Consider the following 18,162-nt stretch of genomic DNA (forward strand, 5'->3'; position numbering starts at 1 on the left):
ACGGTCACCCGCTCTTAAGTTAAAAATACCTCAATTTTTTTAATGTTTCCGAATTAACACCCCCTCCAACTCCCCCAAAGAGAGCGAATCCATTTCGGTTATGTCAATCACGTATCTAGGACTTGTGCTTATTCTTCCCACCAAGTTTCATCCTGATCACTCCACTCTAAGCGTTTTCCAAGATTCCCCCCCCCCAAATCCCCCCAATGACACTGGATCCGGTCGGGATTTAAAACATGAGATCTGAGTTACGAGGTCCTTCTAATATGAAATTTCATCCGATGAAATTCAAGGTCCGATCACTCCTTCGTAAGTTAAAAATACCTCATTTTTTCCAATTTTTCAGAATTAACCCTCCCCCCAACTCCCCAAAAGATAGTGAATTCGTTCTGTTTATGTCAATCGCGTATCTAGGACTTGTGCTTATTTTTTCCACTAAGTTTCATCCCGATCCCTCCACTCTGAGCATTTTCCAAGATTTTAGGTTTCCCCCTCCAATGTCACCTGATCCGGTCGGAATTTAAAGTAAGAGCTCTGAGACATGATATCCATCTAAATATCAAATTTAATTAAGATCCGATCTAATTTTTCCAAATTAACCGTCCTCCCCCCCCCCCCCAGATGGTCGAATCGGGGAAACGACTATTTCTAATTTAATCTGGTCCGGTCCCTGATACGCTTGCCAAATTTCGTCGTCCTAGCTTATCTGGAAGTGCCTAAACTAGCAAGACCGGAACTGACAGACCGACAGACCTACAGAATTTGCGATCACTGTATGTCACTTGGTAAATACCAAGTGCCATACACAGTAATTTTTTTCTGGGGACGGAATATTTTGTTGAAGGTTGGCTTCAGTATGACTTATTTTGGAAAAGGGTTATTTCCAGGCTTTGGGCAAGCCATGGGTGGAAGTAGTTATAGGCCCTACTAAACTGAAGGAAAACTCGACTTTCTTAAAACTTGAAACCCCTCCTATTTAGATATGAAATTATTTATGTTTAGATATTTATTTAACCTATTTAGATATTTAGATATAGAAGCTCTATTTTAGATATGGCTTGTGATATCAGAGCTCGATAGCCCCGATCCTAGTGATCTTTGGTGTAGCTTTCATTTGGATCCGTTGCTCCATTTGCAAGTTATACTAAATTAAACCAAAAGCTTGACTTTTTTCAGCACTTAAACCCTGCCTCCCTCGTTCTATTTGAGCTAGGGTTTTCATCTCAAAACTTGATGCCTGTCACGGTCTTAGGCGCCTTTGGTTCAATATTCATCGAGATCCATCCATCTCTCGCAAGCTACACTGAATTAAGTGAAAAACTTTACTTTTAATTAAGCTTGGGTCTCCATCCCAGAACTCAATGCATATCATACTCTTAGGCATCTTTAATTAATTTTCATCGAAATTCGTCTCCATATGCAAGTTACAGTGAATTAAATGAAAAACTCGAATTTTTTTAACACTTATAGCCCCATCGCCCTAATTAAGCTTAATTTTAATCCAAATAGTTCAATTTTAATACAAATCCGCTATACTCGATTGCACAGACGGACGGACAGACAGACATATCTCAAAAACCTATCTTGATGGATATTTTCCACTGTCCAAATAGGTGATGATACCTGCATGATGATATGCCATTGTTTTCCTTGTTTTGGATCCAATTAGCCAATATGGCTACCTAAGACATTGTAAAATCCGTCCGTCCGTCCGTCCGTCCGTCTGTCTGTCTGTCCGTCCGTCTGTGTAATCACGTATAGGGGGAGAAACGTTGGTTGGATTTGGATGAAAATTTTGATGGCCAGATTTGGTGCCAAGGGACACATGAGACACATCAAGTTGAAAGATGAAGACCCTAGCTCAAATAAAACAGGGGGAAGATGGCTTTACCTGCTAAAACAGTTTTTCGTTTAATTCAGAGTAACTTGCGACTGGAGTGATGGATCTGAATGAAAATTAAACCAAAGAGGCCTAAGACCATGACACATCAAGTTTTGAGATAAAGACCCTAGCTTAAATATATCAAGGGGAGTGGGTTTTCATTCCTGAAAAATTCAAGTTTTCTGTTTAATTTAGTATAACTTGCAAATGGAGTAACGGATCCAAGTCTAAACTAGACCAAAGATGCCTAAGATCAGGGCTCATATCAAGTTTCGGTATCACAAACCCTATCTCAAATAGGGCGAGAAGGAGAGGGTTTCAGGTCTCAAGAAAGTTGAGTTTTCCTTTAATTTAGTAGGGCCTATAACTTATGAATGGAGTGACAAATCTGAAGTCAGATTCGTCTGAATACCTGAATTTGCTGACACGAATTTGACAAAATACCACTGCATTGGATCCTGCTAGAATTACCTAGACTTGTTTATTGCAGACAACATTTAGATGGGCAAAGATTCATAGCTTCAGTAGTTTTACCAATAATATGGTCCTGAAGATGATGAAATGGTAGAAATCCGGTTCAGTTGACAAGATGACAAAATTTAATCACTAATGTTAGAAATATAAGCCCCATTTATGCAACATTTAGCACAAAACAAGGGATTTTAGCTCACTGTCGACCATTGAACTGCGAAATAATTTTAATTTTCTTTGTTATATAACTTTTAAACAAAAATTAAACCAAGTATTAATAATACTATAATTTTTTTTGTCAAAAACAAATACCTTATTTCATATCCAAAAAATAGGGCATGGAGGTATATCTGAGTTTACTCTAAATCTAAAGGGTGATGTTTTCTTGTACATTGCCAAAGCACAGACACACAAAAGCTATATCTGAGTTTGCTCTAAATCTAAAGGTGATGTTTTCTTGTACATTGCTGAAGCACACACACACAAAATTTTCGTGTCAAAGGTAAAGTATTTGAAAAACAAGTACATTAAAAGTATCTTAAGTAATAAGTATTTCGTAATCTTACTTAAGTATCAAGTAATAAGTACACCCTAGAGTTTTTACTTAAGTACAAGTACAAGTAATGGAAAATTTTACTTAAGTAGTACTTCAAGTAAAAGTACTTCAAGTAAGTGACAGCACTGATTGGAGGCGATCTCCAGTCCAAAGACAAGAAACTCTGTTTTCGAAGTAAAAACTGAAAGACTGATTTCTTTCAGTTCGGAGCAAACAACATCAACAGCGTTTTGGAGTGCCCTATGGTTTTTCAGCCAAGAGAAAAATGTCATCGACATAAGACAAGTGACTTGCGTCAATATATGGCTCAATTAGGTATGGTGGAATCTGTCGAGTGACTACACTAATAGAGTTATTAAATATTGCCGGACTAAGAAGAGAAGTAAGAAGAGAAGAGAACTAAGCTTACTTCTTGCCTTTTATGCCTTTCAAGAATTGCTAGAAGAGTTGCATGGGCGGTCTGCACGCCAAGACCTTCAGAAAAACCAAATTGGTTATCGCCATGATCACATTTCGTGCTAACTTCATTATAGATAAGCTTTTCAAGAAGCTTGCCAATCGTCAAACATACAGTAACCGGTCTATATGCGTCATAGGATTTCGAGTCTTTATTTTTCTCAAAAATGCACGTTACTGGAACTGTCCCATATATCAGATGTTCGGGTTGCACGCCGCCTGAGCCCGATGCTTTACCTGGTTGAGGACGGCGAACATGTGCCTAAATAGATGCTTGCATGATAGTAATATAGTTTTAAGCATAGTATAATTTTGCAAAATGACCCAAAAGTATAAATCTAAATGTTGTGTCAAGAGGAGGTAGATCGTCAGAAAATAATGAGGAAAAATGACTTTCCCAAGAGCCCAGATCAATCGTGTTGTCCTCAGATTAAGAAGTCGAGGTAAGTTTTGACACGTAACGTCACAACAGCTGGGGGTTATTTTTAATATCCGACGAAAGATTACAGATTCAAACGCTGTTTTCGTTGCCGCACAGCATTTCTATATACACGCTTTATATTTGACGATTTGAAATAAACTACCTGACCTTGGATAACCGCAGTCAGCCCAAATACGAAACCAGAACTTATGTCGATGTTTAGCACTCTGAAGTTCAACGTCTTCACTCAGTCCTTTTTTACGTGTCCCAACTCGAACTTTGGTTAAAAGATTAGAGACTAAAGCAGCGACCTTGATTGAATGAACTAATTCCGCCAAATAAAAATCCAAATCGCGAGTGTTCCTGTTTATGGATTAAAACATATATATATATATATATATATATATATATATATATATATATATATATATATATATATATATATATATATATATATATATATATATATATATATATATATATATATATACATACATACAATTATCTCTTCATCACGTACCGCGCAAAAGAACGTTCCCTTCTTATAGCCCATCTTTTCGCGCATGATCCATCATTACCTTGTTAAAACTCCCCAACCGTCAAATAGTAAGGCAACATTTACTCCCAACAGTAATTACCAGTCACTCTTCGTCAAGTACGGCGCAAAAGAAGACTTCCTCTTTTACAGCCCATCATTTCAAGCATGATACATCATTATCCTGTTAAAACTCTTCAGCCATCTAATAGAAATACAACGCTTACTTCCAGCCACTCTTACAGCCCCTTTTCATCATATCTCTCCGACATCCAATGATTGCACCACTTGAGTCATCATATGTTCACATTTACATGTTCAATATAACATATCATGATGCATACAGTCACTTTTTGTTACTATATTTTACATGTTGTTGGATCTATTTTGCTCCATTTTCCGATCCCACTGCACTGCATTTATATTTTTCCAAACCACATTATGATTCGTTTCTGCCTTGTTTAGTCACTATTTTATTCTTGTTTCTGATTATTTACTATTTTGACTATTGATCTTTTATTTTTAGTTCGTCTTCTATTTCTCTGACAATTTTATGCATAATGCAGAATTGACTTATGATATTGCTGTTTAGGGATTTGTATGTCGATAGAAGACACAAATTCACATTTCTTTTCGTGATTATGGTTTTCAGATCAAAATTTAGGGATTCGCAGCTCAATAAGAAGCACAAATTCAACATTTCTGTTTGTGATTTTCGAATAAAAATTTATGTATTCATAGCTCGATAAGAAGCATAACTTGGACACTTATGCTTTTGATTATTGCTTCCAAATAAAAATTCATCAAATTCTCCTTAAAATCAGGAATTAAATATGGATTCAAAGAGTATGAGTAATTTACAAGATTGGGAACTGGTGCTAGTTTCAACGAAAAAAAAACATCCAACACCATTTTGCGTTTACGATACTTGGATTTTTTTTAGTGTAATAACAAGAATATCATTCGATTGGCGTAGTTCGTAAAATTAGCGATAAATGTCTGATCTCAATTCCTGACAGAAAAACCACTTCTAAGCTTAAAAAAGCGCCACTGTGCGCTAGATGGCGTTGATTTCTTTTGTCAACACTATTGCCAGTTTCCAATTTTATATGTTACCCATACTTTTTGTGTCGACCCTCTTTATTACTAAATTAACCGGTACAACCGTCTTGTAGTGGCGCAGTGGGTTTGACCTCCGATTGGTATTACGGGACCTAAAGATCAAACCGTGCTGTAGCAACACACTGCCGGGCCCGAAATCTGATTCCGGTAATGATATCATATAAAAATGTCTCCATATTAATCCAAATAAGAAGAAGAAGAAGAACCGGTACAACCATTCTTTTTTTTCTGTTTTTCAAGAACTTTTGGTTGACGATTATGCGACAATTACACAACAAGGTATGCTTAAACTACAGATCGTATTATAAATTATCGCGCGAACTATATATCATCTTCTTTGTTGCTAACATTAGTGGTAAATTCCTTTTTGTTTTATCACAATTTATCAAATGGTAACTTACCCAGTATAATGAACCATGTACGTTTCAACATCGTTTTCTAACCTAATATCCATAACTTTAGCTTCGTAAACTGTTCCTTGTGTGTTTCCGTAATAGACACGAAGCTTATCATTAAATTGTACATCCACTTCTTTCGGTAGCTCTCCTTCAAATCCCTCCCTATAAAGGAAAAATATATTATAATCAAAATTAAAAATGATTTAAATTTTTTTAGTATTCAAATATTATACAGAACATTAAGAGAGCGTTCGTACGTCCCTCATCCGACTAATGCTTAATACTAAGTTCCCTGGGCGTAATCCATAAAAGATAACAAATACTTATCCGGCAATTTATCAACTGAAACACTACAGGCAACAAGGCAAATAACAACATTAATCGCGTGTACTCCAGTATAAACATAGCTCATTTACAAACTCCTGAAGGTGTGTCACTTTTCCCCATTGCTGTCTCTTTTTGTTCTCTGCATACAATTTCACATGTTTTTTTCCATTTTTGAAAAGAATAAATTCTTTGTTTATATATGACGTCACTTATCCAGAGTAATCCTGTACTTTCTAGAGTTAACAGGTGTAATCTATCCGACAACTATTTCAGACCGTTTCAACTAGTAGTCCTACTGACATCTCAAGTCATTTACATCTCATGACACGCTAAGGATAAGTAATCGGGCTAGGATAAGTAAGGATAAGTAATCTTGGAATACTCGAACGCACTAACAAATTTTTACCAAAAGAGCAGTGATGCCAGGTTGGATAATTTCCATCAACTAGACTAGTACAAGTTAAATTTGGCTAGTTGAACTAAATACAACTTCACTGAGCAGATTTTCAGGATAGTAAATGTTCAAAGTGGTAGTTTACTTAACACCTCAAAAATTCATTTCTTGGATTGAGATCAGTTTTGTGCTCCAGTAGTTTTCCTAAGTCCTGGCTAAAGACAAAAATGAATTATCTACAATTAAGTATCATCGGTTTTCATTATTCAAAAGTCCTAAATTATGGACTTCCCGGGATGCCAATGCACAAAAGTGCAGGGGAGGGGGAAAGAATTTTTTTCCTTTTTGTGCATCCTAATCCAATTTCTAACTGGTTTCAATATGTAAATAAAGATGTACCTCTTTGACAACCTGGATGCACGCAGTGTCTTTTGATTTTATTACCCGTTACATGAAAATGGTTTTTAATTTTTTTGTGAAAATTCAGGGTCGCCACATCACTTCTCGCCCGGCTTTCGAGCCAGTCTCCCTGCTGGGGATGTTATGTGAATAGTATTAAATATGTACAGTCAAAGAATAATAAAGAACTTGATAAAGAACCAACTCTTAAAATTAGCTACCATTCGAGCAAAGCGAGGGCTATTTTCAAGGGCCAAATATCCAAAATCATTACGATCTAGTCCGAGTGCTACCAAAAACCTGCAAAACAGTCTTTTTGCTAGAGAGGGTCAATGAAACGGTCTCTTTTGTCCCCCCCCAAATTGGAACCCCTGTAAATTCCACGTTTCTTCTTTGAAACGTTGAAAAAAGGGCTATTTTTTTTTGCTTCGGTTTTTGCCTCAATCTTACGCGCACGAGGAAAATGCGCTGAGCTTGGTAGATACAAAGCTTTACTGCAAATGAATGAAAAATTACGAAAAAAAATTCTTTTTAGTATGTTATATGACCCTGAATATAAGTCGTGTCTAATTCAAAGACAAAAAAAGAAAAACGAGATCTGCCTTTACCTTACAAATTCTGCTTTAGGTCTAGCATCATTGTGTCTATGTTTGGGTGGTCTTCCACGAGGTAGGGGTGTAGCTCCATCTGGCCTAGGCAAAGGTGAGGGGGACTCAGTCTGAAGTACTGATGACCTATTTTTCTTTTGGGGCTTTTCATTGCCTTCCACAATTGATGAATCCAATTCTAGTACCAGCTAAAAATATATTGTCTTTTTTAGATTATCAGGGTAGGAATGGCTGTATTTAGTAAATCTTTATTTTTTTGCATCCTGATCCAATTTTTAACTGGTTTTAACACGTGAATAAAAAAAATCGGTCAAATAACAATATATGCTCACGTTAGCCCCAGCTGTTGTAGTGAATAAAATATATTCTTTTTCTATACTGATACACCATTTCATTATAACAACATTACTGATATATATTTTGTTTTAACTGCTTATTTGTTTAAATAAATGAATTTTGACCTCATTTATAAAAATAGTGAGAACTCGTTGTTTTAAGAAACAATAATAAAAGCGGGGTACTATGAATCAATGCAAGCAGATTTGCTTCCACTTAAGGTTCCCTTGGTTCTGAGAATGTAAATGAGGTACCTTCACCACTTCACATTTTAAGCAGGTCACCCTACAAAACAGAATATTTCACACTATACAACTCATTTTTTCACATTTTTGTCCTTGATAAGCCCCCCTCCCCCTCCTGGTCTTCCTAGCTAAAAAGTAAAGTTTAATTGATTTCCCTATCTAATATCCTCAAAAATTTTCATCCGGGTTCCTGAAGTCGGTAATTTATACCCTTGGCTGTACCTAAGATATTGCAGATACGCCCGTTTGAAAACCTAGGTGCGCATAATGAGTTTTGATTCAGTTGAACGGTCCCCTCAATATTTTCTGAAAATTTGAACTTAATATCTTAGCCCTTCCTGGAATATGGCAAATGCATAGTCTTGACACCATGAGTGCAGATTATGTATCTGAAGTTAGTTCGATATACCCCTCAGCATTCCTCGAAAGTTCCAGCATAATACCCTTGACCATTCTTGAGAAATTGTAGATACGCCCTTTCGATATCCCAAACGCACAGAGTGCCTCTTTTCCTGAAAGTTTTAACTTAATACCCTTAGCTGCTCCTGAGTTATTCATATATGGCAATTTGATAACCATTATCTACTTAGTGCTTTTTGATTTACTTCGATATGCCCCCTCGACATTCGCTGGAAGTTTCAACTTAATACCGTAAGCCGTTCCTGAGCTATTGCAGATGCGTTCTTTTGACAACCCGCATGGAAGTAGGGCCCTTCAATTTAGTTCAATATAAACCCTCAGCCTTATCTTTTGTCATTCCTTAAAATTTAAACTTAATACCCCTAGAAGTTGCGGAGATATTGCAGATGTACCCTTAAGACAGCCTCAATACACGAACTGCCTTTTGATTTAGTTAAATATCCCCTCAACATTCACCGAAAAAGTCAACTCAACATCTTTAGGCATTACTGAGATGCTACAGATATCGGCCAGGCCCAGAAGCCAGCCCGGAATGTCTTCTTATCTGATTCAACATCCCCCTCAGCATACCCTAAAAGTTTCAACTTAATACCCTTAGCCAATCCTGATGTATTACAGATGTACCTTTTTGACAGCCTGGATACAGCAGTGTCTTTGGATTTTATTACCCGTTACATGAAAATGGCTTTTAATCTTTTTGTGAAAACTCAGGGTCGCCACAACGCTTCTTAAAATTTAGCTACTATTCGAGCAAAGCGAGGGCTATTTTCAAGTGCCAAATATCCAAAATCATTACGATCTAGTCCAAGTGAAAGGAAGGCCACCCAAAAACCTGCGAAACAGTGTTTTTGCTAGAGAGAGCTAACAAAGTGGGCTCTTTTGTCTAGAAGGACCTCTCCCCTCAACAAAATTTTGGGCCTAAACCTACGCCTTTTTTTAAAACACCCAATCCCCCAAAAATTTTCTGATAGACCCCAGCCAATGTATGCACCTATGTACGCGTATTTGAAATGGGGATATAAAACATGTGGCATACCGTCATGCTAAAACAAAAGAGGCAATCTCAAATTTTGATAATTTGAAGGAAAATCAAAAATCAATTTTCAAGCTTTTCACAAAACTTCTGTTTTCTTTGAGATGTACAGGGGAAAATTTTTATGCAGGAATATTTAGGGCAATATTCTTTACAAGTCAGAATGTAAAACTTTATTTTTTATTTCGGAGTGTGTTTAAAAAAATTTAATAGTTGTAGTAATATTTTAGTGTTACATTATGTAGTTCAGGTTTATTTCTTTCTTCTCTTTTTCCTTTTGAAGCCGTGGTCCATCGGGCATCTGTATAACATAAACATATCCATCTAATTATCGTTGGAAAACATCTACTAAAAAAAGCTATCTAGCTGATTAACTTGACTCAATTTTCAGATAGTACATAAAGTTATGTTAGGCATTCTTCGAGAGGGGTGAGAAGCACTTTATTGTATTGTACAGACAACAAAATTAAAACCAAACAAGGCCCAATAAGTCAAAGTACTACATACCTTTTTTTTCCTAGTTCTCTTTGTTTCACCGCTTTCGCTAACTGTAATCGACGAGCTCCTCTGTAAAAGTCGTCGTTTCCTTGGAGTATCATCACTTTCATCATCAGAGTCCTCTTTCTTCGGTTGAGTTTTGACAGGTGATGAATTACGGGAAGGCCTCTGTCCAGTATCACTTTTTGGCTTAGTTTTAATGAAATCTGTAGCGCTGGCCTCACCGTCTTTTATCAATTTTGGCTCTGATTTGGACTTTTTAATTTTGGAAGTGGGCTCTTGGGACTTGGACTTTGGTTTGGGTGTTGTACTTCGGTTTGGTTTGGGTGTGTTTGGGTGTTGGATTGGTTGAGTATTTGGGTCTGATTTGGGCGGTGTAACAGCTTTAGGACCCCTTCGTTTGAGCACTTTAGCTTTTGGCATCTTGTCTTCAGATTTTGTACGACGCCTTCCTTCCCTTTTTGGAGTAGTAACTCTTGCCACTTTTTGCAATCTTATTTCGATTGCTTTTATAACTTTTAGTGGCTTTTCATCACTACTATCTTCTTTCTGTTTCTTTTTCTGTTCATGAAAGCTTTCGATATCAAACTTGCTTGCGCTAGATTCAGAAGAATCTGATAGAGAACACGGTTTATCAGGGATTAATTTCTTTGGAATTCCACGCATCAGACTTCGGCCTGGCTTAGAGCGATTGTTACGATTCGTCCTTGGGCTGTTCAATAATGTAACACCGAGTTTGCGATAAAATTCTTCAAATGACAAAAGATATTTTTTGTACAATTGTTTTAACTGAGAGGAGACAGCATTTAAATTGCCACCAAGGGACATTTTTCCAACAACCACTCGCCACATGTTCTGGTTGGTTACACGATTAAAGCCACCCATTTTATGGACAACCTAAAAATAAAACAGATACAAATACCATGATAATATAATATAAAGAAAACCAGGCATTTTCATATCTACAAAAACTAGACGCTCAATATTAAACTATAGCAGTTCCACCTACATTCAGGCAGGAATTTGGTTTCAGAATATTAGATTGTATTCCATTTAACAAGGTTTGGACTTTAGAACAAAATTATAAATTAATGTTTTTCGGAAGGAAACATATTCCTCGGAGACAAAACATAGAAACCGTCCTATCCCTGGAATAGTTCCTCATAGTTTGTTAATTCCTTTTATTTAACGTATAACTTCCTGAACAAATTATATCCTACTGCAATTCGAAAATCAAAAAATTAAAAACATATATTAAATTTGACAAAAAAATCTCCGGCAACATTTAAAATTTCAGGAAGAAAAATGGAACTAATAAACACAAAAAAGAAGAGTGAATCCCTCCTTTGTTCACGCTGTTGCCATATATACGGTTCAGTAAAGTAAATACTCTGACGAGAGGATCACCTTGCCTTATATGCATGAGGCATAAGATGCCTCTAATTTTGCTTGGAAGTCAAAAACCAATACTGACGATTTACTGGAGGATCGGCAAAATCAAGTTGTAATGTCAACCATTTATAGTAGGGCTTGGGGGAAAACCCTTAAAGAGAATCAACATTTGAAATTTAAAGAACAAAAATGAAACTTCATTTTTTTTCTCCCTTCTTTTATTTTCTTCCTCGTTTCTTAGGTTTTTGTTGTTATTGTTGTTTTATTTTTTGTTCATCAAGTTAATTTTTGCTATTATTACTATTATTATGACGAAATTTTTTGTTTTGTCTATGTCCTATTATTAAGATATCCAACATTACAAGCTCCGCTCTCTGTTGGGGGTTAATGTTTATTGTATTTTTAAGCATATTAAACAAACAAGTACAAGTATAAGAACTGTATATGATATCTAGGATATAGTAGATAGGGGTTGCAGGGACTAATCGGTTTTATAAGATAAGGTAACAATTACTCAGATGAAATACACACGTTTCCTGGCACATAGCACATATACCATCCTATACAACCCGCAAGGTTCAATGGCCTAGAATGCTGGGCGAAAAAAAAAAAAAAAAAGCATGTACTAAAAGAATCCTCAACTGACTACCCAACAAAACCAACCTGGAGCAACGTGCCGTGCACAACCAGCAGTAAAACACACAATTCTAACCTGGCCTAGAAGAAACCAGACATTTATGTCTGGCCAGAAGATATAAGGGACACAAATTACCAAAAAAAAACATATCAAATTACCAAATTTAATAAACGGAATCTTTTTTTGTTATTACTCCTCTAAAGTTACAAATTTTTCCAATTGTATATACTTTGAGACTTGTTTATAAGCACACCATGGTTCTCAGCCTACATCTTAACGCAGGGAGGCGGAAGATGAAAAATTGAGGTTCAGATCCTTCCTGTGATTGTTCTGGAGAACCGACCCTTCATGGAAAACTATGGCCTAAAAATACCCTTACGTTATAACAGCCCACCCAGACACAAAACTTCTGATCCCCCCTTTCCTCAAATATGGGCCTCAGTGCTCCCATCATACCAAACTATAAACGAAAAGAGTCATGAACCACCACAGCACAGCTAAGTTTTAAAAAAGAAACAAATCGAGAAATACAACAAGCAAGCAACTAACACACACAAAAAAGAGAAAAACACTTTTATACCACATTGGGTTTTTTTCCTGTTACAAATAATGGTAATTACTAACTTAAGTATATTTGGTTAAACTTTAATTTACCGGTTAATAAACAAAAAAAATCCATAAATAAGATAACTGGTTTAAAAGATAAAACAATTTCCAAATATACGTTTTTTTGCAGGAAAGTTGTTTCCCAAACTTAAAATACTACAGTTAGCAAAACATGTTTTACTTTTTTTAAATCTAGATCACGACTATTTAAACAATGGCTTCTTTTCTCTTCTACTATCTAGTGGAAATAACTACTGGGATTTTCTTCTTTATTAAAGGAATAGATAGGATAGAACTCGACAAGACTTATCAAACTTGAGATGTCACTTTGACTAGAACTAAACTCATAGTCTCTACCTTTAAGATGAATATTGCTATCATATCTACTTCAATACATACGAAAACTATATCGGAATTTAGTTCTTTGTAGACTAAATTAGGGACAGAACTTAAATAAATCACTTATTCATTCGCTAAAAATTACTCAAAACATAAAAAAAGAGAATAACAAGTAAAGATTAATGAACCACACAAGCCCCCTTGGCTGTACAGCGAGATGGGAATCATTCTAATCATCCTTATCAGCATCATCGTCACTTCAAAAAAGAAGCTTATTATTTGGTTGTAACCTATCTAAATGCAATTGGTGGAGTAGAACAGTCAGACAAAATCTGCTGGCAACCCAATTTTTCCTTTAAAAGGGTTCATTGCATAAAGTGTTATTAAATACTTATTTAGAGCCTACATCGAATTTCATATACCCATTAGGTTAGAACAGGAAAAAACAATATTTCAGAGTCCCCATTTCACCTTCGTATGTATGTTATGAATAAAGATCCCCCCTCCCCACTTCACCCAATGATTTCAGTCAGAAAGTAGAAAAAAAAATTAGTTTGTAAAATAGTGGCGCCAAGCACTGCTATTTTCCTGGCTCAATTTTTTTTATTATTATTAGGTAAATGGGCTGATAGAAATACATGAAGTAAAATCAAAGTGGAAGCAGGTTGCTCTAAGTCGGTAAAATAAGCAATATTAATTGCAATATCACCTAAATCAGCTGTAAAATATGACCGACCAGTCTGTGAAATCCGTTGCCCCCCCCCCCCAAAAAAAAAATGGCAGTAACGCTTCTGCCTGTAGGATGTCAAAAGAATAACATAACATATAATATAATCAACATATAATAATCAACATAATCAACATAAAAATCAATATAATCAACATAACATATAATAACATATAATATATATGTTTAACATATAATCAATACGCCAATATAATATAATCAATGCATCAAGTAAAGCTTGTTTTTAAGTCCCTTCCACAAATCAGTTATATTTTTATCCCCAGTTGTACCGTCATATTGCTGCAGATCTCGGGTCATTGTATCGAAATTTATTGTTTCAGGCTACCCTGGCTTCTTCTTATTTCTTTTTACTAATAAAACATTCCCTCAAACTGTTATTAATACAAATATATACCTTAAACAGTCTATAAAGATCCAGGTCCTTGCTACCAATGGTAGGTTCTTTATTAATAGGAGTACCTCTATCATCCATATGCTTGTAAAGTTGGGCAACAAAATGATCTTTAGTCTCAGGGGACTCATCTTCAGATTCCGAATCATCAGAAGGTTCAGTATTTTCTGCTTCGGGCTCCACCCCAAAAAGGGCTTTACGATCCCAATGTGACGGAAGAGCATCATTCTCAAGATACAATAAAGCATTCTCAACGGCATGCTTCAGCTGCTGGTTCTCAATACTAGCCGCAGAATCCGATAAAAAGTCGGCGGTTTCGTTCTTAGGGACAGTGTAACTAAAACAAAAATTAATTATATTATCGTGAGAGTGAGTCATCTATAACATTACAATCGTGTATCTATAATGGGTAAGTGCAGCGGATCACCTATATGAAGCAAGTGTTTTCCATTATATAATCAGTCAGTTGGTTTCTGATGCTAACAACAGAGTAAACGTGTTATTTTTCTCCGTTTTATCCGAAAAGCAATTTAGCTAGCAACAAAATAATTGGTTGAAAGTCAGATGTAGCATTGTTATGCACTTGTGCGGAACAATGTGCTAACTCGTTAACGAGATTTGTTCTAGGGGTGCGTACCTGAATGGTGCATATTGGCTGTGTCTTACTTAGAAGACTCGAGTTTCGAACCAGATTTTTTTAAAGGTGCCGTGACAAGCATGTCTGAAAACAGCAGGGAGGGCGGAGGGAGAAACCATTGTCCTCCAGAAAATGTTGGCAATTAATGGCATAGAGATGCACTTTGTTGGCATTTCAGACCCTTTAGAATTTTGTGGAGGAATATCACGAAATCATATCAAGAAAACATCAGCACCTTGGAGGGGGGAAGAGTTCTACTCTAGGTTGAATCGTCAAACCTCCTGGTAAAGTGTCCAGAAGATACACTATTTTAATATTTTTAGAAACCCATATCACAACATGTAGAAAATCATATGATATAAAGAAATCTTCTGTTCTATTTTAATGTAATTCTAATTTTACCCATGTACGATCACGAATTATTTGTAAAATTTTTAATGTAATAAAGCTCTATACCAAATAATGCTGTCACTAATATAAAAAATTTTCATAGAGTGGCAACATTCTTGAAACATATTAAACAAAAACATTACACGCCATCTAGAACCTTGACACCAGCCAAATCAGTTTCAAATATACATAGAATTGTTCAAAGACAGAAAGTTCGTATTAGATGATCGAGATCTAGAAAATTTGTGAAAAAAATTTATCTCTATCTCTTTGACTCTGAGTTTACTGTACAACAAAGTGAATCTTTAGCCTGGTTTGTCATTACTGCTGTCAACGTAGAATAAATTGCTCATGAACAAATTGCCACTTCGAACAATCGTTCCAATTGGGGAAATTTTATTTCTTTTTTTTTTTGGTTTCTTCTTCTTTTAATAAACAAAAGCATTATGGAATTGGAAGAATTCACTCTTACTAAGTTTACTCTATGGCCAATAGCAAAAGCAGGATGTTTATGTCAATATAGCTTTTCGAAGGTTTCAGAAATTGTGCCCAATATGATTATTTTGCCAGTGAATTATGTATATAATTCACTAGTATATATGTATACTAGTGCCAGTCAATTAGTATGTATGTATATAATTCAACTATGTATATGTATATGTATATATAGATGTATATGTATATATATATATATATATATATATATATATATATATATATATATATATATATATATATATATATATATATATATATATATATATCAAACAGTTCGTGGTAACGAACAGTAGTAAGGAGCGACCCGGCTCAATAGTAATCAAAACTCTAAAAAATGGAATTTTGATAACAATAGCTACATCAAAAGAATTGCATTTAAATGCTGATTTTAAATATATAAGTTTCATCAAGTTTAGTCTTAACCATCAAAAGTTACGAGCCTGAGAAAATTTGCGTTATTTTAGAAAATAGGGGGAAACACCCCCTAAAAGTCATAGAATCTTAACGAAAATCGCACCATCAGATTCAGCGTATCAGAGAACCCTACTGTATAAGTTTCATCCTATCTACAAAAATGTGGAATTTTGTATTTTTTGCCAGAAGGCAGATCACGGATGCGTGTTTAGTTGTTTGTTTTTTCTTTTTCCCAGGGGTGATCGTATCGACCCAGTTGTCCTAGAATGTTGCAAGAGGGCTCATTCTAACGGAAATGAAAAGTTCTAGTGCCCTTTTTAATTGGCCAAAAAAATTGGAGGGCACCTAGGCCCCCTCCCACGCTAATTATTTTCCCAAAGTCAACGGATCAAAATTCTGTGATAGCCATTTTATTCAGCGTAGTTGAAAAACCTTATAACTGTGTCTTTGGGGACGACTTACTCCCCCACAGTCCCCGTGGGAGGGGATACAAGTTACAAACTTTGACCAGTGCTTACATATAGTAATGGTTATTGGGAAGTGTGCAGGCGTTTTCAGTAGGATTTTTTGGTTGGGGGAGGGGTTGAGAATAGGGGGATAGGCTGGGGGAGCTTTCCATCGAGGAATTTGTCATGGTAGAAGAAAATTTCCATGAAGGGAGCGCAGGATTTACTAGCATTATTTAAAAAAAAAAACAATGAAAAAAGAAATATGAAAAAGTTTTTTTCAGCTGGAAGTAAAGAGCAGCATTAAAACTTAAAACGAACAGAAATTATTAGACATATGAGGGGCTCACCTCCTCCTAATACCCCGCTCTTTACGCTAAAGTATTTTTAGTAATTTCAACTATTTATTTTACGGCTTTGGTGGTTCAGGGGTCATTCTTAATGAATTGGGACAAAATTTAAGCTTTAGTGTAAAGAGCGAGGTACTGACGAGGGGGCGAACCCCCTCATATATGTAATAAAAACATGAATACAAAACTTCTTTACGTAAGCTAATTTATAAGTTACGTATATCTTTTACTAAAAAAAAGATTCGTAAAAAATTAAAAGTTCTAGTTGCCTTTATCTTAATTAAACAAAAAATCGGAGGGCAACTAGGCTTCCTCCCCCGCTCTTTTTTCTCAAAATCATTCGATCAAAATTATGAGAAAGCCATTTAGCAAAAAAAAAATAACAAATATGCAAATTTCGTTTTAATTATTCCTCTGCGGAGAGCCAAAATCAAAACATGCATTGATTGAAAAACGTTCAGAAATTAAATAAAGCAGGGGCTGCTTCCTCACCAACACCCCGCTCTTTACGCTAAAATTTTTTACTGTTTTAGAAAGAAGAGTTGAGAGAAAGAGTCAAACTTTAGCGTCAAGAGCGGGACGTTGGTGAGGAAGCAGCCCCTTTCATATACGAAGTAATTTCTGTTCGTTTTAAGTTTTAATTTTGCTCCTTACTTTCAGTTAAAAAAACTTGTTTTTTTTAATATATATATATATATATATATATATATATATATATATATATATATATATATATATATATATATATATATATATATATATATATATATATATATATATATATATATATATATATGTATATGTATATATATATATATATATATATATATATATTATATATATATATATATATATATATATATATATATATATATACATATACATCTATATATACATATACATATACATAGTTGAATTATATACATACATACTAATTCACTGGCACTAGTGTACATATATACTAGTGAATTATATACACAATTCACTGGCAAAATAATCATATTGGGCACAATTTCTGAAACCTTCGAAAAGCTATATTGACATAAACATCCTGCTTTTGCTATTGGCCATAGAGTAAGCTTAGTAAGAGTGAATTCTTCCAATTCCATAATGCTTTTGTTTATTAAAAGAAGAAGAAACCAAAAAAAAAAAAAAGAAATAAAATTTCCCCAATTGGGACGATTGTTCGAAGTGGCAATTTGTTCATGAGCAA

General features: G+C 35.2%; 1 protein-coding gene across 2 annotated transcripts in view; it reads right to left on the reverse strand.

Moving 5' to 3' along the window:
- Positions 1-18,162, reverse strand: part of LOC136028986 (AT-rich interactive domain-containing protein 4B-like) — a 65,018-nt gene that overhangs the window by 21,351 nt on the left and 25,505 nt on the right. For both annotated transcript variants that reach the window (XM_065706984.1, XM_065706983.1), the window contains exons 5-8: positions 14,218-14,551; positions 10,111-10,998; positions 7,570-7,757; positions 5,845-6,003 (exon numbers count right to left, since the gene is read on the reverse strand). In XM_065706984.1, the coding sequence (XP_065563056.1) occupies positions 5,845-6,003; positions 7,570-7,757; positions 10,111-10,998; positions 14,218-14,551 (1,569 nt within the window). The remainder of the gene's footprint in view (positions 1-5,844; positions 6,004-7,569; positions 7,758-10,110; positions 10,999-14,217; positions 14,552-18,162) is intronic.

Source organism: Artemia franciscana, chromosome 7 (assembly GCF_032884065.1).
Source record: "Artemia franciscana chromosome 7, ASM3288406v1, whole genome shotgun sequence".
Classification (NCBI taxonomy): domain Eukaryota; kingdom Metazoa; phylum Arthropoda; class Branchiopoda; order Anostraca; family Artemiidae; genus Artemia; species Artemia franciscana.